Source organism: Camelus dromedarius, chromosome 5 (assembly GCF_036321535.1).
Source record: "Camelus dromedarius isolate mCamDro1 chromosome 5, mCamDro1.pat, whole genome shotgun sequence".
Taxonomy (NCBI): Eukaryota; Metazoa; Chordata; class Mammalia; order Artiodactyla; family Camelidae; genus Camelus; species Camelus dromedarius.
Genome location: NC_087440.1, coordinates 94,408,688 through 94,431,169, shown reverse-complemented (window position 1 = coordinate 94,431,169; position 22,482 = coordinate 94,408,688). Strand labels below are relative to the sequence as shown.

General features: G+C 47.9%; 1 gene segment (V, D, J or C); it reads left to right on the top strand.

The window, feature by feature from the left end:
• Positions 1-12,461: 12,461 nt before the first annotated feature.
• Positions 12,462-12,964, top strand: LOC105096265 (immunoglobulin heavy variable 3-23-like). The segment is given in 2 exon segments: positions 12,462-12,567; positions 12,672-12,964. Coding segments are annotated over 2 exon segments (306 nt in total).
• Positions 12,965-22,482: the final 9,518 nt, after the last annotated feature.

The following is a 22,482-nucleotide window of genomic DNA, read 5'->3' as shown; positions in this document are numbered from 1 at the left end:
TGGCCTTCCCAGCCTGTTACTGTGACAAATAAATGTTCTATTGTTTCAGTTACCCACTCTATGGTACTTTGTCATGGAAGCCAAAGCTGACTAGGACACTGTCTCTAACATGACCCATCCATGTCCTCTCCACTCCCATCATCTCTGCTTCTCCCTCATCTCATTAAAACATTTTATCTCCCTTTCAGCTCCCTTGAATCTTTAGACATACCCATCCACACTCCACCTCTTCCATCCCTCTATCACCTCAGATAGACCTTCCCTTGCCACTCACCTTCCTGCAGTCACTCAAGGTTTAGTCCCTTTTCTCCCATCAGGGCTCAAGTGACACTCAATGACTCCAAAAGTAACCACCTTATGATGAAAAGTGTAATTGTGAACAGGCTGGAGAGCTTCTCCATTCAGATTGGTTTTGAAGACGCAGAGAGTCATTTGCATTTCCCAAGTTCCCAATCAAAACAGCATGGTATTGGTAAAAAAACAGACATAAAGAGCAATGGAACAGAATAGAGAGCCCAGAAATGAACTCACAAACTTTTGGTCGACTACTCTTTGACAAAGGATGCAAGAACATACAATGGAATAAAGACAGTCTCTTCAGCAAATGGTGTTGGGAAAACTGGACAGCAGCATGTAAATCAATGAAGCTAGAACACTCCCTTATACCATGCACAAAAATAAACTCAAAATGGATCAAAGACTTAAACATAAGACAAGATACAATAAACCTCCTAGAAGAAAATGTAGACAAAACATTATCTGACATACATCTCAAAAATGTTCTCCTAGAACAGTCTACCCAAGAAATAGAAATAAAAGCAAGAATAAACATATGGGACCTAATGAAACTTACAAGCTTCTGCACAGCAAAGGGAACCAGAAGTAAAACATAAGGACAACATACCGAATGTGAGAAAAGTTTTGCAAATGAAACCGACAAAGGCTTGATCTCCAGAATGTATAAGCAGCTCATACGACTTAACGAGAAAAAAACAAATCATCCAATTCAAAAATAGGCTGAAGACCTACACAAGCAATTCTCCAAGGAAGACATACAAATGATCAAAAGGCACATGAAAAAATGCTCACTATCACTAATTATCAGAGAAATGCAAATCAAAACTACAATGAGACATCACATCACACCAGTCAGAATGGCCGTCATTCAAAAATCCACAAATGACAAATGCTGGAGAGGCTGTGGAGAAAAGGGAACCCTCCCACACTGCTGGTGGGAATGCAGTTTGGTGCAGCCACTGCGGAAAACAGTATGGAGATTCCTCAAAAGACTAGGAATAGACTTACCGTATGACCCAAGAATCCTGCTCCTGGGCATACATCCAGAAGGAACCCTTCTTGAAAATGACACCTGCACCCCAATGTTCATAGCAGCACTATTTACAATAGTCAAGACATGGAAACTGCCCAAATGTCCATCAACAGATGACCGAATAAAGAAGATGTGGTATATTTATATGATGGAATACTATTCAGCCACAAAAACGACAATGTAATGCCATTTGCAGCAACATGGAAGTCCCTGGAGAATGTCATTCTAAGTGAAGTAAGCCAGAAGGAGAAAGAAAAATACTATATGAGATCGCTCATATGTGGAATCTAAAAAAAAAAAACAAACAAACAAAGCATAAATACAAAACAAAAATAGACTCACAGACATAGAATACAACCTTGTGGTTGCCAAGGGGGTGGAGGGTGCAAAGAGATAGACTGGGATTTCAAAATTGTAGAATAGATAAGCAAGATTATACTGTATAGAACAGGGAAATATGTACAAGATCTTATGGTAGCTCACAGAGAAAAAATGTGACAATGAATATGTATATGTTCATGTATAACTGAAAAATTGTGCTCTACACTAGAAATTGGCACAACACTGTAAAATGATTATAAACCAATTAAAAATGTCAAAAAAGTAATCAACTACAGAGAAACAAAGGAGAAAAAAAGGAAAGCATGGAGATTAAACAATATACTATTAAAAAACAAGTGGGTCAACAATGAAATCAAAGTTGAAATTAAAAAAAACCTTGAGACAAATGAATATAAAAGCACAACCACACAAAATTTTTGGGACACAGCAAAGGCAGTGATAAGAGGGAAGTTTATAGCAATACAGGCCTTCCTCAAAAAAGAAGAACAATCTCAAATAAACCATTTAACCCACCAGCTAAAATAACTAGAAAAAGAAGAACAGAAAACCCCAAAAGGCAGCAGAAGGAAGGAAATTATAGAGATCAGGGAGGAAATAAACAAAGTAAAGATTAAAAAAAAAAAAAGTAGAAAGAAATCAATCAAACCAAAAGCTGGTTTTCTGAAAAAGTAAATAAAATCGACAAATTCTGGCCAAACTCACAATGAAGAAAAAAGAGAGAGCACAAATTAGCAAAATAAGAAAGGAAAATGGAGAAATTTCAACAAATAAAATAGAAATACAGAATATACGAGAATACTATGAAAAACTATACGGAACCAAACTGGATAACCTAGAGGAGATGGACAAGTTTCTGGAAACATACAGTCCACCAAGACTGAACCAAGAAGAAACTGAACACTTGAACAAACCGATCACTAGAAAGGAAATAGAAATAGCAATAAAAAACCTCCCTACAAATTAAAGTCCAGGACTGGAGAGCTTCACAGGGGAATTCTACCAAACATACAAAGAAGAACTCATACCAGTCCTTCTCAAACTCTTCCAGACAATTGAAAAGGAGGGAATACTCCCAAACTCATTCTATGAAGCCACCATCACTCTGATACCAAAACCAGGCAAAGACACTACCGAAAAAGAGAATTACATGACAATATCACTGATGAACATAGACGCCAAAATCCTCACCAAAATATTAGCAAATAGAATCCAACATAAAAAAGATTATACATCATGACCAAGTGGGGTTCATCCCTGGGACACAAGGCTGGTTCAACATATGCAAATCAATCAGTGTAATAAATCACATCAACAAGAGAAAGGACAAAAACCACAGGATCATCTCAATAGATGCAGAAAAAGCATTTGATAAAATTCAACACCCATTTATGATAAAAACTCTCGCCAAAGTGGGTATAGAGGGAACATATCTCAACATCATAAAAGCTATATATGACAAACCTACAGCCAGCGTAGCACTCAACGGTGAAAAACTCAAAAGCTTCCCACTAAAATCTGGGACAAGAGAAGGATGCCCACTATCACCACTCCTATTCAACATAGTCCTGGAAGTCCTAGACACAGCAATCAGGCAAGAGAAAGAAATAAAAGGGATCCAAATTAGAAAAGAAGAGGTAAAAGTGTCACTATATGCCAACAACATGTTACTATATGTAGAAAACCCTAGAAGGTCCACACAAAAACTACTAGAGCTGATTGAAGAATTCAGCAAGGTAGCAGGTTACAAGATTAACATTCAAAATCAGTTGCATTTCTTTACACTTATGATGAGTCAACAGAAAAAGAAAGTAAAGAAACAATCCCCTTTAAAACAGCACCCAAATTAATAACATACCTAGGAATAAACCTAACCAAGGAGGTGAAAGAATTATGCAAAGAAAACTATAAACTATTGATGAAGGAAATTAAAGAAGACTTTAAAAAATGGAAAGATATTCCATGCTCCTGGATTGGAAGAATCAATATTGTTAAAATGGTCACACTGCCCAAGGCAATCTACAGATTGAATGCAATCCCTATCCAATTACCCAGGACATATTTCACAGAACTAGAACAAATCATAATAAAATTTACATGGAACCATCAAAGACCTAGAATTGCCAAAGCATCACTGAAGAGAAAGAAAGAGGCTGGAGGAATAACTGTCCCAGACTTCAGACAATACTATAGAGCTACGGTAATCAAAACAGCATGGTATTGGTACAAAAACAGACATACGGACCAATGGAACAGAACAGAGAGCCCAGAAATGAACCCACAAACTTTTGGTCAACTAATCTTCGACAAAGGAGGCAAGAATATACAATGGAATAAAGACAGTCTCTTCAGCAAATGGTGTTGGGAAAACTGGACAGCAGCTTGTAAAGCAGTGAAGCCAGAACACTCCCTTAACCATACACAAAAATAAACTCAAAATGGATCAAAGACTTAAACATAAGACAAGACACAATAAACCTCCTAGAGGAAAATATAGGCAAAACATTATCTGACATACATCTCAAAAATTTTCTCCTAGAAGAAATAAAAGCAAGAATAAACAAATGGGACCTAATGAAACTTAAAAGCTTTTGCACAAAAAGGAAACCGTAAGCAAAACAAAACAACAACTTATGGAATGGGAGAAAATATTTGCAAAAGATGAACTGACAAAGGCTTGAACTCCAGAATATATGAACAGCTCATAGGGCTTAATAAGAAAAAAAACATACAACCCAATCCAGAAATGGGCAGATGACCTATTCTCCAGTGAAAACATATGAATGATCAACAGGCACATGAAAAAATGCTCAATATCACAAATTATCAGAGAAATGCAAATCAAAAGTAGGTATCACTTCATAATGCAAATGCAAAACAAGGTATCACTTCATAAGAGTCTGCTGTTGTTGGATTAGAAGCTGCCAGGCTGTTATAAGCCACAATGTGAGCAGGGTGGGACTGGAGTGCTCCCTCGGGGACAGGCTCCTGCCCTGGAGCTGTCTGCTGGGCCATGTGACTCTGTGACCCTGCCTGCCGCCTGGTGCACACGCCCGAAGAGCTCACTGTTGCTGGTGCTGCCCTCAGGGGCCAGTCCATTGTGGGAGAACCTGTAATCCACTCAGGCCTCCCTCGGGCATGCGTGTGCAGCTCTGGCCCCAAAACTCACCAGCACGAGAACCTGCCAAAGATCCATCACTGCACCTGCTGTGGAAGCACCAGTAATGGGCTCAAATGTCAGCACAGCTTCTGCATATACAAACCCATAAATTTTGCCCACCCCAGTGGCCAGACCCTTGCTTTGCTATAAGCATGCCAACAACAGGGCTCCTCAGGTGGACCCATGCTCCATCCTGCACACATCCCAGCCACAGGCTGGGCCACATTCCAGGCCCTTTGGGCTGTCCCCACACAGCCAAACTAAGTCTCCTCCCTGGGTCTGTTTCCTGAAGTCTGAGTTTCAGCACCCAAGCCCTGGGCAAACCAGGAGGTGTGTGTCTCAGGCTGGGATGTGCAATGAGATGACCAAGACCATCTGTGATGATCTCCCTCTTCCCCGAGGGGCACAAGGCAGCTCCCACACTTACCTCGAGCCCCTGGAGTTCTCTCCCTGTCCTGATGGGAAGACTTCCAGCCAGCAGAGGAGGCTCCCAGGATGAGGGGTCATTTCTCCTCTCATAGCTCCCTCCCGGGTTGGGGAGGGTGCAGCTTACACCCCGGTTCTCTTCTTTGCCCTGTTCCCTTTGTCATACCCTGTAATGTGGGGCTCTTTCTTGCAGCTCTGGTTGTCTCAGATCTTCTGCAGGCTGTCAGAAGGCACGCCGTGAGAACTGTTGCACACACGTAATGTGTCTGGGTGTGTCTATGGGAGAGTTGAGCCCCACGTCCCTCTACTCCACCATCTTGACCTCCTCCCATCTCCCCTGGTTTCTTATAATAAAATATGAGAAGAGAGAAAACTGACTTAAAGACATAATTGATATTGGAGAAACCATAACAGGTTTGCCCAGTTTTGATAAGGAGATGACCATTGACTGCCCAACTTAACAAAACTTAGGAGTCATTTCCCTAGAGGACCTGAGGAGAAGCCAGGCCAATTTTCCACCACAATGGAAGAACAACCCCGGGGCCACTTTGGAGCTCTTTGAGGCTGGCCCTCTCATCACAGACCAGAGTGTGAAAGCCTGAAGGCAGGATGGAGACAAAGCGGGGCCCAGCTGGCCAGCCCCGCCTCATATCAAGGGCTCTGAAAGTGGTGCGTCCTAGCCGTGCTCCTTGTCTTGATCGAGGGCTCCCCAGCCTTCACAACCATGAGAAGTAACTTCCCATGTTTGGAAACTGCCCAGGTGGTGGCATTTCATTGTAGCCAACAGAAGCAGACTAGCGCTCTGTGACGCACCATCTCTGACGGGTGTAAGAAGACTTGCGTCTTCCAGTTTTTCAGCTTTTTGCTTGCAGCTGCACGGGAGTGCTGACTTTTGAGCTTCTTACGTGCTCAACCAGAAACCAAAACTCTGTTTGTCATATTCGAATAATGAAGCTGTTATTTCTTTTCCTAAGATTTTACTTCTTTACTTTTGTGAGTCCCATCAGAAGTGTTGACTAAAGTCCTGCTGGCAGCTGTTTGTCTCATTCATGGCTTCCAAGGAAAGTCATTTCCCTTTATTTTTCTTTTTTCATTTGTGATTCTTCCTTTAGTTTTTATTTACTTTTTACCATTTTTTATTGATTTATAATCACTTCACACAGTTGTGTTAAATTCTAGTGCAGAGCACAATTTTTCAGCTATACATGAACATGCATATATTCGTTGTCACATTTTTTTCTCTGTGAGCTACAAGATCATTTCCCTTTAAAGGTGATGTTCTTGGTTAATAGATAGCCTTTATCTGAATAATTAAAGCTTATTTTCCCATGACTCTTGCATGATTTTTTCTGAAGTCCAATGACTTGAAGTTTTAAATCCAGTCATATGAACTTCAACTGATTAGTAATAAAAAAGAGACTGCAGGGACAAAGCGGGGCCACAAAACCATGACGTGACGCCTAAGTTAATCACATCTTAACCTCTCCCAGCGGTGGAGCCTTAAGACAGTGGGTTTGAAATAGCCTGGTCAGCACTAATGTGATTGTCTACCTAACGGACTCCTTCTGTCCCCCACAGGAAGGTGACATTGCCTGAAAGATCCACTGTTGGCAGTGACTTCCTTGATACCCCCTTCTGTTTACACGAGTTTTTCATTTTGGGCGGCCCTTCAGAGCTCCTTTCTGCCTGCTTGATGGATGCTGCCTGAGTCATGAATCATAAAGCAAATGAGATCTTTAACGTTTACACAGTTGACTTTTATTTAATTAGACAATACTGTGTTGTAACGTGTGCTTTTCCCCCCTTAAACTTTTATTTAGTTTTATTCTTACTGAAGTATAGTCAGTTGACAATGTTGTGTCCATTTCTAGTGTACAGCACAATGTTTCAGTCCTACATACACATACATAGATTGGTTTTTATATTCTTTTCCACTTCAGGTTACTACAAGATATTGAATATAGCTCCCTGTGCTTTGAAGAAGAAACCTTGTTTATCGATTGTATATACAGGAGTTAGGTTCCACAAATCTCTGACTCCTAACTTGCCCCTTCCCATCCCCTTTCCCCCCGGTAACCATGGGTTTGTCTTCTGTGTCTGAGCATATGTTTCTGCTTTGACAATAAGTTCATCTGTGTCTTTTTTTCAGATTCCACATAGGAGTGATCTCACGTGATATTTTCCTTTCTCTTTCTGGCTTACTTCACTTAGAATGATGCTCTCCAAGCCCATCCGTGTTGCTAACATGTAGTTTTCTTGTGGACAATTATGGCTGGTTCATCAACACTTCTTTAGGATGTATGCATTTGACTCCATCAGACACACAATTCAAGGTGACCAGATCCAAATGTGGAAGTTTCCCTACACTGGCACCACTTGTCCACTGGAGAATGAGAGAAGAACAGGGCATCACGGACACTGTTCGACAGGGGCTCTGACCAACCAGGTTTGCTTTTCCAGATTCCCTACTCCTGCATCAGCACCTGCTTCTGTGACTCAGGAACCTGCCCTTTGCAGTGGCCTTCGTGATCCTGCCCTGAGGCTCTAGACTATACTCTCCGAGGCTGGAGACCCACTGGGGCTGTAGATCAGGTGTGACCCTTCCATCATTTTAGAGGCTGAACTAGGGGCATTAATTGTGCACCAGCCCCAGCAAACACTCCTCAGCAAAAGCCTAGGCCCTTCTAACTGTGGCATCTGGAGGGTTCTCCTTGCTGGGAGAACATGCAAACCTGAGCTGGAAGCACTTCCCAGGCTCTGCTTTAGTTTTCTTGGCTTTTGTTCTGTTTATCAAAGCAAGACACACACCCAGGCCTTGGATTACTGTAGCACTACCCAGTTGCCAGATACGGTGAGGAAGATAAGCTTGGGGCCCATTTCTGCAAATATCAGCCCCTGGGTATGTCACATATAGGAACGGCACATGTGGAGGGCTTTGGGGTCGCTGTGATCCTGTAGGTGTGGCTTGTCTTCAATGGGCAGCTCCGGCCAGGGGACCCTAAAGGAAAGGGGAGGTGCCTTCAGAGCCCCAAACACTCGGAATGCAACACGGGTGTCGAGTCAGTGCGCATGGCAGCTCCAGGGAAGGGGGAGCCTGGTGGTTTCATAAAATCCTTGCTTGGGGTCTCCCGCAGAGGGTGTGGGTTCAGAAAGGACAATCCACTATTTCTAGAGAGGGTGTCAGGTGCGTATGGTGTCTCAGAAGTGATCGAGCCAGGGAGCAGCCGTTAAGGCTGGACGAGGGACACTGAGTGGTAACCGCCCTGTGACCCTCCACTGTAGAGGTGGGGCTTGTCTGCAGGGGGGCTCAGGACCCACCCAGCTCAGGGTTCCAGCCCAGGAGCAGGTGCAGGGGGAGCTCAAGAGGGATTTCCTCTCCGGTTTCTAGTCTTTCCCTTTAAAAAAAAATCCAAAATAGAAGTTGGCAAGTGCTTCCATGGTGTCCTTAAGTGAACTATTCTATTTTAAGAACTTACTTGACTCAAGGCAGTGAAAAGCAGATTTAAAAGAGGTTCCTTGGGGCTTTGTTATCAGGAGAAGCTAGAGAGCAGGGTGACGCATGCATTCAATGAGAGCAACATTTCACGGGACACCGTAAACCCAGGATTAAGACATTCAAATATCGGAGTCCAGAGCAGGTGCAGCCAATCCGTGTCGTTCAAAACTGCGTTCATGGCGAGAGGCTTGTTCTGCTTACGCTTGCCCCTCAGGGTGAGGAACTCGGCCGGCACGAAGGTCAGGGATGTGGCAGGGGTCACACCCTCAAACAGGCGTGAGGACGTGCGCCCTCGGCACCCCGGGACTGTGTGGGTTTGGTGTCGTCTGTTGCCTCTCCAGATGGGTCCCTTTGTGATAAGAAATATCCTGCTTTATGAATATGCAAACGAGATGAGGAGTACCAGGTTGAATATGCGAGGATCGGAGCCCTGCGGGCATCATCCAGCAACTCGCCCTCCTCCACAGGCGTCCTGGGAGCTCAGCCCTCACCATGGACGGGACCTGGACAATCCTCTTCCTTCTGACAGTGGTCACAGGTTAGAGGCCCTCGGTCCCTGGGTTGAGGAGGGAAGCAAGGCCAGCCAATGGGGATTCCAGCCACTCTTGCCTCTTCTCCGCAGGCGTCAGCTCCCAGGTGCAGCTGGTGCAGTCTGCGGCTGAGCTGAGGGCGCCTGGGGCCTCAGTGAATGTCTCCTGCAAGGCTTCTGGATACACCTTCACCAGCTGTGCTGAGCTGGGTGTGACAGGCCCCTGGAAAGGGACTGGAGTCTATGGGATGGATCAACACCGACACTGGGAACCCAACATATGCCCAGGGCTTCTCGGACCGATGTGTCTTCTCCATGGACACTTCCATCAGCACAGCCTATCTGCAGATCAGCAGCCTGAAGTCTGAGGGCACGGCCACACGTTACTGTGCGAGAGACAGTGTGACAACCCACATCCGGAGGGTGTCTGGAACCCCAGAGGACAGGGCAGCTGTGCTGGGCTGGGGCAGCGACAGGAGCAACTTGGTTGCAGCCTTCCTTTGACTTCAGGTTATGAATTTAAAGCTGAGAAAACAAGGGAACCTAGCTTTGGGACTGTCAACAAACATTTTTAGTGCTAGTTTGGAAAACCAGCACTTGGGAGGGGAGGAGTAGGGAAACAGAACACAGCACCTGTTTTGGTGCTGCTTCCTGATCTCCTTGGTGTAAATACTGTCACTGTGGGCGATGGGCGTGAGGTCACTGAACACGCAGTTCTCGGAGGGTGCTGGGTCCTCTCTCCTGAGCAGCCAGCTCCCTCCCATGTGGTCAGAGACGATGACCTTCAGTCCAGTCTGTGGGTGACACCTGGAAGGACGTTGGCAGGTGGAGAAGTACACGCAGGTCCTTGACATGTCACCCACGTTGTCACTGGAAATAAGACTCGTGGTCAAGGGCGGGTGTGCAGATCTTGTGTGTAAGTGGCGGTGGCAGCTCTGAGAAAATCACCACAACAGGGGGCTAAAACACGGACTTTGGAAGTCAGAACTGGGAAATCTGTTACACTGGGCCTAAATCAAAGTGTCATCACAGGCCAGGCTTCAAGATGGTGGAGCAGAAGGAGGCAGCGCTCACCGTCTCCCACGAATACATCAGAACCCGCGTCTGCGTCAGGAACAGTTCTCACAGACCACCTGCCAAACACGGCAGAGAGTCTCTTACGATCGCAATTACAAGGGAAAATTCCCACAAAACTCGGAAGGGGAATAAAAAGAAAAATAGAAAGGAAACTGGGGAGGGACATGTGCCCCTGGGGAGTGGGTGGCCGAGAAGGAAGAGCACCCTCTCCCTAGGACGCCCCTTCTCCCACAGGGCGGTCAGCTGGGACAGAAAGGGAGCTTCAGGGGTCGGAGGGGAGAGCAGCAACACGTGGCAGACAGAGTGGAGGGAACCTGCAGAGAGGGTCCGGGTAATCCCCAGCGCAGGACACGGGCTGGGGGTGCAGGCCGGGACCAGGCGCTGGAGTTCAGGCCTCCGAGGACAGACGCAGGGAGAGGGCTGGGGTGGACTGTGCAGAGATAGCCCCAGGGGGCTGGAGGGTGGTGCCTCCTGAGGCTGGGAGAGCGTGCAGAACAGCCCGGGTGCACCATAGCAGTCTCCACTGCGGGCACACGTGGAAGGAGGGGCCCTTCACAGCCCAGCCATAGCCACCGCCTCCTCCAGACCAGAGGGCAGCGCTGGGCACCAGTGTCAGCACTGCTCTCTTTTGAGTGGAGGGGCAGGGTTCAGACGCAGCCGCCTCCCCGGCTTGCTCTGGACGGGCACAGTCGCTGGTGCGTGGGTCTGTCGGCAGCTGCACTGAGCAGTCCTATGTGACCCTGATTCACCTTTGAACTGAGTAAGCCTCACCTCATGTGTGATGTGCAGACTTGCAGCGAGGACGCTGAGGCCCAGAGAGTCATGCAGTTCTGAGGTGCAGCCCCCTCGTTACTCCTACTTCTCCACTTGAAAGTGCCGCTGTCGACGCAGGTACTTTAGACTCTGTGTCCTGTACCACGGGGCGTCTTATGAGAAACGTTTCCACAGACACGGAGCAGGCAGGCTTCTTCCAGCTAGGTCTCACGCTGAAGGCCTAGCTGCTCAGGTAGGACTAAAGCGGTAAGTACGTTCACAACGTACTTTAATGACGGGGATGGGATCTTGAGCAGGACTTTCCTTTGTTTTGGGGTTGGATGTACATATATGAAAATGTAGGTAGGAAAATGCGCCTTTAAATAGGAAAATATGATTTTAAATTGATGAGTGGATATATTTTTGCGTCTTTCTTTGAATTTGAGATGATTGTGATGCTGTAACTTCCTTCTAGCGCATTTTCACTGATCTATGAAATTATGTGTGTGTGTGTGTAACTGTGGTCTGCTCATGTAGCTCAGCTTGTACCCAATCGGGCTGATTTGGGGACTGTAAACACTAAGCGTGCAACTTAGAGGACCTGGAAGTCAGATCCCAATATGTTCTGGTAAGCCACTCCATTTTCTACAATGTATATATTTAACTGTGCGTATGAATCAGGACACATCAGTTGCACGCTTCACATCTGTGCAGGTCATTATATGTCAACTACAGTTCAGTAAAACTATGACAAATTAACAAATGCATAATTAGAGGGAAAGATGACAGAGATGCAGACAATGGCGCAATGCGCACGTGCACAGACCTGATCCACTCCACGTGCTACCAGTAAACGCTAAATGCAGCAACTCACACACATTCCCGTGACAAGTAAGAGACTCTGCAAAGCTCACTGGCAACACTAGCTCTGTCCTGGAGTTGCTTCATCAGAGCAGTTGGGCCCAGCGAGGAGCACAGAGAAATGAGGTTGATCTCACCTCAAGTGTGCTCTCAGATGCGTCACGAGAAGCTCTTTGGGCCTGTTAGATTTTCAACATGAAATGGGGCTAAAACTGATAGCGAAATCGAGTTCTTCGTGTGTACATATAAAAGTAAATCACGTGACAAGTGCTAAGTGCTTATCAAAGCACAATGTCATATTAAAAATGAAAATTTCTGCAAGTTTCTTGTTGGCACAGCTTGCCCAGGACAGTCCCATGTCTGGGTCACTGCCTACTCTGCAGGAGTCCAAGAAGGGAACTTGAAATATAGTGAGATGACATGCAAATAGGGCCTCCCTCTGAGGATAAAGCCACTCAGCCCTGGACCTGCAGCTCTGAGAGAGGAGCCCCAGCCTGGGATTCCCAGCTGCTCCAATTCTCTGAGCAGGACTGAGCACAGACGACTCACCATGGAGCTGGGGCTGAGCTGGGTGGTCCTGGCTGCTCTTTTACAAGGTAATTCATGGAGAAAAAGAGCTACTGAGGATGTGGGTGGTCGTGAGTGAGGGAATCAGAGGACGTGTGACAGTCTCCAGAACATGATGTCTTTGTGTTTGCAGGTGTCCAGGCTGCAGTGCAGCTGGTGGAGTCTGGGGGAGGCTTGGTGCAGCCTGGGGGGTCTCTGAGACTCTCCTGTGCAGCCTCTGGATTCACCTTCAGTAGCCACGACATGAGCTGGGTCCGCCAGGCTCCAGGGAAGGGGCTGGAGAGGGTGTCCAGTATTTATACTGGTGGTGGTAGCACATACTATGCAGACTCCGTGAAGGGCCGATTCACCATCTCTAGAGACAACGCCAAGAACGTGCTGTATCTAAAATGAGCAGCCTGAAACCTGAGGACACGGCCGTGTATTACTGTGTGTGAGACACAGTGAGGGGAAGCCGCTGTGAGCCCAGACGCAAAACTCACTGCAGGGTCACAGGGTAGGTGCCAGGGGCGCACACAACCCACCAGGGGGCACATCTGATCCACCAGGTGGTGCTCAGGGTCCACCTGCTGTGTTCAGGGTCAGCCCAATGAGCAGGTGCATGGGGCGGTGATTGTCTCTTCTCATTAAGAAAACCTTTTGTGGGCTTATAACACTTGGCATTTTTATAGGTGATGGGTTTTTTAATTTTAAACGTTATAATTTGTGTTTATACTGTACCTGTGTTTTCAAGTACTCTACAATAAATGACATAATAACCTCTCTGTATACAGTTTAGGTTTTCCAAGGGAACAGAAACAATTTCTGGAGAAACCAAAACAATAGAACATTCATATGTTTTCTAAATACATGGCCATGGAGGCTGAGCAGTGCCACAAATTACTGTCACAAGCTGGACCCAGGAAAGTGGGGGTGTCTTTCCAGTGTGATTCTGATACTGAGAACCAGGGGAGCCATTGCTGGAAAGCCCAGCCTGAGGGCAGGAGGAGGTACGTGTCCCAGCAGAAGCGTGAACTGCTGTGTTCGCCTTTTCTCACATAAGAAGGGATAAGACATGAAAGAAACAAAGACATAAACACACGCATACACACACGTACACACGGATATACACGCATGCACACACGTATACATGTGGCTGCAGCAAAACAAGGGGAAAGTGCGCGGGACAACTACAGCCCTCTTTCCATAACTGCACAGAAGTCTCGGCTCGTATTGCTGCTTCCTCCTTCCTGCCCCCCTTCTGGGTGCCTTTGCCTTCAGCAAGCACCTCAGCTGTGCGGCCATGACCCAGTGAAGTGACCAGAACCTTCATTTCAATGGATCTGGACCAAAACAGTCATCCTTCGGTTGAGTTGTTGTGGTTTTCTGTTCACCTTGACGACAAGACATCCTAATAGGGAGACACAGAAAGGGACCCCTGTCCCCATAAACCCCTATTCACTCCCATGGCGGGGCAGGGCTCCAGCTCCCTCGGGAGTCACAAGCAGTCACCCAGGCAGCTCAACCTCTCCCTTCTTTGCCTGTAGGTTCAGAGGCTTGAGGAGCCAAAAAGCCCAGAAGACAGACTTAAAGAGCAGGTCAAAGAAATCATCGTCCTCTCTCCTGGTGGAAGTGTCCCTCCCTCGGGGACCAAGGCCATAGGCCAGTAGAGCATAAAGACACAGGGAAAGAAGCCAAGCTAGCTAGTGGTCACTGGGGGTAACAATGAGTGGTGCCACCACCCATCCATTTCCTGATTCTGTGACCCATGAATCAAGGCTGTGAGAGAAGAACAACATACTGAGAGTAAATAGTTCACAGTCGGCCGGAGAACCTCACCTCAGCCCTGCAAGGTGTTACTACCCACCTGGCACTGCTGTTGATCTTCTACAGGCAGCTTGTGTTCTAAAACCCAGCAGCTGTGGGATGGTGAGGAATCTAGGACTGGTGGATCCGTGTGCTCGGGCCGATTGATGCATTTCCTCTGCTGTAAAGTGAGTTCCCGATCAGAAGCAATGCTGGCTGCTGGACTCCCGAGACTGTGGGATCTGAAAGTCCCTGGGTGGTGGTTTTGGCAAGAGAATTGCATTCCCTGCATTTTAAGAAAAAATTTATATCCAGCATAAACATATATTTTTAGTAAGAATAGGAGGTTTCCTGTTCTATGAAGGAAGTGGCCCAAAGTAGCCAACCTGCCAACAGGTGGTGTCTGAGCAGCCCAGGAAATGCTGCCAGTCAGGACGTTAGGATTTCTCTCTGCAGCTGGCAGGAAGGGTCCTCACAAGTGACTGGACCAGGAGGACCCTGGTGAGTGGGTGTCCATGTAATTGAGCCCATGCATGTCCTCCATTCCTGCCACCAAGGCCACAGTGACCATAAGCTCATCAGGTGATGACAGGGGCAGCTGGAAAGAGCCAGGCCAGTACCAACATGACTGGCATCATGTCCACTTGACATGAATCCCTTCCCCTCCAGGTATCACCCTTTGGGGATTATTCTCATGAGTCAGAACATGTTTTGCCTTTTTGCCTATTTAAAGAGGACTATCCACATGTCTCCTCCTAAAATAATTTGTCACAAGATTTTCCAAACCACGCTCCTCTCAAGTCCTTGACCATCCAGCCTAATCATTGGTTACAACCCATGAATTTGTATCATGTCAATTACCTGTTCTTTCTCCTTTCAGAAGGTTGAATATCCAGGTGCACTGCTCAGAGTCCTGCCCACTGGGAGGAGTCCCCCACACCATCCTTCAGGGATGTCCCAGGCAGGAAGACAGGGCGCCCACTGTCCACTGTCAGGAGGTGCCTGTGTACCATGCAGAGCTGTCTGTAGTCCAGGTCTGTGTCCCCTTCTCCTCTGTCAATTGACTGTAAGCAAATCCCCACTGAGTCACAGGTGAAGCTTAGGACAAAGGAGGCACCGATGCAGGAGGAGGCACCATGGGCACATGGGCCACTTCTAGGTGTGCATCAGGCCAGCTCAGGCCTCATCAAGTAGAAATACATCTGTTTGGTGATGGATGGCTGCTGTGTGTGCCCAGCAGTATGGCTTGGAGCCGGGAGGGGTCAGGTAACACCCGGGTCCTGATAGAAAGCCCACCAGTTTTAAACTCTCCACAAATACCTGAAATCATTGAACTTTTTTACTACACATGTGATTCTGCATTCTACAGAACAAACAAAAAATAAAATCACACAATATGAACCATTTTTAGACTGATTTCTTTAACTCTGTGGGCATTAAATCTTTTGTGGACATTTCCTAGTTTGGCAGTTCATTTTATAAGTTGCTGAATAGAATTTGACTGCAGAGGTGACCCATAGGTTCTTTGTTCATTCCCTGAGAAAGGACATTGTGTTCCTCCATTTCTGTCATTTCCGAATGGAGCTATGTAATCATTCATGTGCACTTTGTTGTGTGGACATGTCTGAAGGCTAGTTACATAATTACCTAGGAGTGTGGTTGCTGGGTCACAGAGTAAAACTGCATTTAGGTTTGCAGGAAGTTGCCCAGAGTAGCGACTGTGAAGGGGGCACCAGCTGACCAAGTGACCTGTCTGGGGTGCAGCCCCGTGCACAAGAAGAGGCCCACAGGGCTGGATCCCAGGGCTGGCCCTCAGCCCTAACTCTGCTTGCAGCCAAAACCACAGCCAGCATCCAGACACCTGAGCACAACTGGAACAGACCCTCCAGACATCATCCTGGAACCTCTGAGGGCACTTCTTGGTAGGAAAGCCCTTATTCTCCAGATGCTCTCACATCACAGGGTCCTAAGAATACGAGTGCCTGATGTTGTATCAAGCTGCCAGGGGCTGTGGAAATTTCTTCTGTCACAATCAACACCTGGAACAGAATGATGCACCTTCCACGGAAACCCACTTCTCCACCTCATACCCGAGGGGAAGGTGACAGTCTGGTTAAATGACTGGACAGGGCCACATGCAGGTGGTGCTGCTGGGAAACAGCCCCAGAAGGTCCACGTCCAGAGCCCAAGGTGCTTCCACTTCACTCTTCAGGGAGGACCTGGGAGCTCAAGGACGCTCATCTGGATCCTACGCAGAAGGGAAACGTGCAGAGACCACCTCCCCTGGTTATGCTTTAGAAACACCATGTTGGTCGCAGTGATGAGATACTCGGGAGACAGGTGTGACAGTAGAGCCCAGAGGTGATGGTGGCCTGGATGCGTTTGCATCCACACCAGGACGTGAGGTTAGGGTGGTTCAGTCCACCCCCCAGCCAGCAGCCTTGTGAGCCTGGGGTCTGCGGTCATTACCAGGACCTCTCACGACACCTCAGCTCACCTGTGAGAACTGGGTGATTCTGTGCCCACTAGACAGTCTCCCAGAAGAGTCTCCTGAGCTCGAACCTGTTGACGAACATGGCGTCTACATGACTTTGGGGCGAACAATTTATAGACAGGTGACCATCCCCGCATCAAATATTGACCCTGGGACGTCAGGTGTGTTTCACAGCCTGCTGATCCCCCATTGTCCATGCAGGGTTTATAACAGAGGTAAAGTTAGGCGGAGAATGAGGCAGGAAGGGCACTTGGGAGGCTGAGTGCAAGTCTGTACATTTGACAGTAGGGAGTGGAACGGGGCTGGGATGGGAGTGGCCAAGGGGCTTGAAACCTGTGTGATTAGGGTTGGTATCACTGCTCCTAGACCATCTAGTAGGAATCCAGTTCCAGACGTGCTGAATCAGTGGTGAACCTGGGGGATTAAAAGCAGAAGTGAGGTCCAGGCTGTATGTAGAGCCAGGGAACAGGTAGAAGTTGATCAGAGCTTCTCATTTTTAGATGCACTTGTGTCTTAGGGAGGAGTTGGTTTTGAACTCAGCGTGTCTGTCCCCTTCCCTAAATAACGAGCATGCGCCGTCTGAGCGAGGCATCCGTCCCCCACCTCCCCACCTCTGTCTGCAGAGGCGGGGTCCTTGGGGAAAGCCCTGAAGCTCTGGCTTGTCAGCACCTGCTTCCCCCTCTTCCTGCTGCCTGTTGTTTCTGACTGTGCTCCGATGAGGGTCTCCCTCTCAAGGTTCTGCATCTTGTCTCATTTTGTGTATAACCCCCCTTCTCTCTGTGGGTCCCCACAGGAGCGTGAATAGACCATGAGGCCCATGGACAACGTCTAGAACATTGAGGGTGTGAACTGAGAGGGGCTGGGTGTGATGAACGAAATGCGGCTTCATGGGTTTGACACAATGGGGTTCCTGAGGGCCCACCTCACAAGACAGCTTTTCTAATCCCAGAGCACAGGAAGAGTGGAGCAGAATGCGGGCCTCTATCTCACATGAAAACTGCAAGCTGACCATGCGACACTCACACGTCCAATGACGAAGAAACACAGAGGAGAGTCCAGGGAAACACAGGGGGATCTGTCCTGGGCTCAGTTCTGGGGAAAAGGAACAGGTTCTGAGTGGATGAGGAGCACTGGGCCGGGAAAGGAAGGGCGGGAGGGAAGATGGGCTTGAAGGAGAGCAGCTCTTGTCCCAGAGGGAGGGGCTGCCCTTTGACTGGTGTCCAAGGGGTCCCATGGACAGGTCACCTCCCCTCCCTGATGCACAAGCCACATAAGCCAAGAGAAGTGACACTCACAGGGGTTCTCAAAGAAACAGGAGAGCCTAACTCAGCCCTTCCCTATTTACGAAGACAGGGCCCCTCCACATGCAAATTCCCCTTCAAGCTCGAGGGTAAAATCCATGCTGGGGAGGTGGGAGCTCACAGCTCTGTCCTCACACAGGGCTGAGGTCTCTGGGGAAGGCAGGGCTGTGGTCTAGAGGAAGATGAGACTGTTGGGTCTTCTCCTGTGCCTGGTGGCAGGTCCCCAAGGTGAGTGTCTCAGGTGTCAGGCACGGGTCTGTGGGGATGGAAGTGGTGGAGGTGACTCACAATGACTGATTCTCCGTGTCCCCAGGTGTCCTGTCCCAGGTGCAGCTGCAGGAGTCGGGCCCAGGCCTGGTGAAGCCCTCGCAGACGCTCTCCCTCACCTGTACTGTCTCTGGTGGCTCCATCACAACCAGCTATTACTACTGGAGCTGGATCTGCCAGCCTCCAGGGAAGGGGCTGGAGTGGATGGGAGCCATAGCTTATGAAGGCAGCACTTACTACAGCCCATCCCTCAAGAGCCGCACCTCCATCTCCAGGGACACGTCCAAGAACCAGTTCTCCCTGCAGCTGAGCTCTGTGACCCCTGAGGACACGGCCGTGTATTACTGTGCCAGAGACACGGTGAGGGGAAGTCAGGGTGCGCCCACACACAAACCTCCCCTCCTGGGGAGCCCAGGACCCCCGGGGGGTGCTCAGGACCCACCAAGGGCAGGGCTGAGCCCCAGAGCAGGTGCAGAGGGGCCGGGAGGGGTTTGCGGTTAGAATCCCTGGTTTCCTTTTCCTGCTCATCTGCTCTACCATAGACCCCCTGCTGGACACTAATTTTTCATTCTTTTGACTCATTTGTTTCCAACAATAATATTGTACTCAGGATATATTTTATTTTCTTCTCAAAAAGGTCCAAAGGATGCTAGGTTTTAACATAAATTTCCAGGTGAGTCTGGATGTCTCAGAACTGTTGAATGTTCTGAGAAGGCCCAGGCACTTGTACTACACGTGTAAACTGTTATTCATCTTTGTCTTTGCTCCCAGGGCAGGAGGCTGCACACCCTCCATCTTCCTGTCAAAGGGCACAAAGGTTTGCATTGTGCAGGATGCGTTTTACAGACGCTAATGCCAGGGTGCCCCGGACAGCATGTGCAGGGATCCTCATTACTCACGGGGCACGTGGTCTACAGTTCAAATATGGGATAAAATTAATTTGCAGCCCAATATGAAAACTGCTGTTGTATTTAAACACCTCATGGACAATTGCAATGTGGGCAGCACTTTGAATCGCCCAACACACTAACATTCCCCCCTGAGGTCGGTCAGGGTGATGCTCTGCCCTCTTATTTCAACTCCCATCACGTAAATGAGTCTCGTTTCAGGTCCAGTTAGTGCCAGGTTTTTCCCTCTTTGTGGTAGAAGGAGACAGTTTGCCTGTTTGAGCTGGTCCATGTGTTGTCCTGAAGTGCAGTGTAGTGTCCCTGAGCACAGAGTGCTGCGCGTGACTTAGCAGAAATTATCTGTGACAGACAAGCTCCATCCAGGCATGAGTTATACTGATGGGGGCATTGAGCTTGAAATAAAGCTTCAATATAAATTTTCTTCAAATAAACAAATTCACATCTCACTTTGGGTATTTGTGTCAGCCTTGGAAACTTGTCTCAATTACAAACACAGACGGTAAAATGGAGATTTATGGCCAAGAAGATGGTGACATAGACTGGGTGGAAAACCACTGTGAGGAGGCTTCAAGGTCAGGGGGATTCTGGGCAGACTGTCTCCAGAGGATTCTTGATACCGGAGGCCAGAGTGGTCAGATGTTCCCTTGGAGATGGTGGATTAGGTGAATTAGATCAAATATTGAGGGTGATCAGATTTCCAGGTAAGGATTATCTCTAACATGACTCAGCAGGTTTCTTGATAAAACTGGGACATGCAAAGATGGACCCAGAATCCCGCAGGCCCAGACCTCGTGGAGAAAAGCATCTCAAGGGCCTGACTGATGAATGGTCCGAGGGTCATTGTCACCTTCAGAGTCAGGGTTCTTATCTTCACTGACATGACTCTCTGAGAGCCGAAGGCTTAGTCCAAAGGGACACAGACTCCTTCTGGTCATTCCTCCTCTTGATGGCTCGTCTCAGCTGTGAGCACCTCCTGGGTCTGAGGAAAGTAGACTTACGTGCATGGTGCTGTGAAGTGAGTGTGTCTTTATGTCCCCAGTCTCCAGGTGTCCTGCCCCAGGTGCTGGTGCAGGAGTCAGGCCAGGACTATTGAACACCTTCCCCTCCACCTGCTCTGTCTCTGGGACCCCCTCCATCACACACAGTGGTTACTGCTGAGTCTGGATCCATCACACCTCAGGGAAAGGGCTGGATGACTGAGATGTTTGGATGAGGGGGCTCCACAGTGAACCCCCCGTCTGTCCTATAATGACTCTTGATCTCCAGAGACACATTGAAGAACGAGTTCTCCCTGCAGCTCAGCTCTAGGGTCTCTCAGGACACAGCCATGTGTCATTGTCCCAGGAGGCAGAGTGAGGGAGGGGAAGTCAGGGTGACCCTGATGAAACCATCTCTGCAGGGAGGGCTCAGGCCAACAGGGGGCACCCAGGATCAAGAGGGAAATGGTAGTACCAGGTTCAGAGCAGGTGCAGAAGCCATGGACGGGTTTCCTCCCAGACACTGGGGATGCTCTTCTGGACCATCACCTTCCCTGGAAGCCCATCCATAATGATTCCAGGCAAACATCTTCTTTCTGAACTTGGGCTTTTTTTCCCACGGAGTCAGAATTGTCTGTCCTTTTTCCCTCATTTGTTGTAGGATCATACAAAGAAGAAATGTTTTTTCATTGGAAATTTCTTTGAAATTTATCCACTAACTACTCTTTTTCATTGTCAAATTTACAGATGTTAAATGACACAAATGATTCTTCTGTGCATCCTTCCCTGGGTTTAAAACAAAAACTCCGTGCTGGTTCCTACTGCAGAAGTGACTTCAAAGCAGTTAGATAACTGGGACCCCATTACTCAAGGTGATTTCTGGAGAGTAAAGGAATTATTTCCAAGCAGCCTAAAAGGTCAAACAGCTCAAATAGCCAGCAGGGCTAACACCAGTCAGGTCTAAGGGAACAGTCTGGTTCTGAAGGAGCCAGGATGAAGGGTGCTCAGCACAGGCTCAGTAGATCAGCCACTATTCCCAAAGAGTGGGAGGAAGGCCGGCCACTTCCAGCTGGAACAACCTGCTTTCAAAGTCAGAGTGAATGCCAATTAAGTACTTGCCTACAGTGCAAGGTCTTACGTACGAAGGACACACCTTACAATAGTTCTCAGGCAAAGCCTGCAGAGCTTCCTACTGCACAGATGTGGAAGCTGGGACCCAGGAGAATGACTTAGACTCAAACTCCAGGGTGGGGGAGAAACACAGGGCGCAGCCATGGGCCCAGTGTGGGTCCCACACCTGTTTGCTCAGCAGCCTCACAGTCACACGGAGACTTGTCTGATTCCATAAGGGCCGTGAAAATTTTGACCTGAAACAAGGAGATGGCCAGTTATTTCTCCAGAAAAAAGAAATGTTTTCATCTGGAATCAACAACGACTTGCGTTCTGTGCCTGGAATCACAGTGAGCCATCGGCAAGTTCCTAGCATACACGGGAATAACAACTATTTTGCAGATGGGAATAGATGTTGGAGGAGGGGCTGTAGTGAACAAGGCACCCAGGGCTTCTCACCGGCTGAGCTGTGACCACCCCTCACTGCCTGAGTCCTTGCCAGGAGGGAACAGGGGCTCTTTCTGCTTCACACAGCTGGACTCTGCTGTCCTGGTAGGACATGAGAGCCCACAGTGCTATCACCAAACTCTATTTAACTGAGGTTTCTGTGTATTCAGTATTGTTATCATTTTTCCCATTTTGTGAGATTAGATCAGTTTTGTTGCCGAAGCCAGGGTGCCCCAGTCAGGCAATGCTGGGTTAACGGGTTAATCTTCATGGTCAAATACAAGTGAATCATGTGGATGGAAAAAACAAATTCACATATAGAGACACTCATTGGAAGGAAACTCCACACTAGATCTGTATTTTGCAGGTTTTTGTATTTAAGCCTGGAGATGGAGCAGAGATCAGACTGTGGCTAAACCCAGAACCCAGAGAGCAACTGTGTTGTTCCCAGCATGTTCAGATGTTCTGAACAAGGAGCTACATGCAGGTGAGACTGTGTTATCCAGACCTTCCCTCATGTCTGAAGAATAAACAATAAAGAATGTGATAATTTTCTAATATAAAGAGAATACAGGAGCAAACCAAACTTCTGCTGATGGGACAAAAATATTGGAGCCCCCTCCGTGGAAAACTGCCATTTCTTACAAGGTTTAGG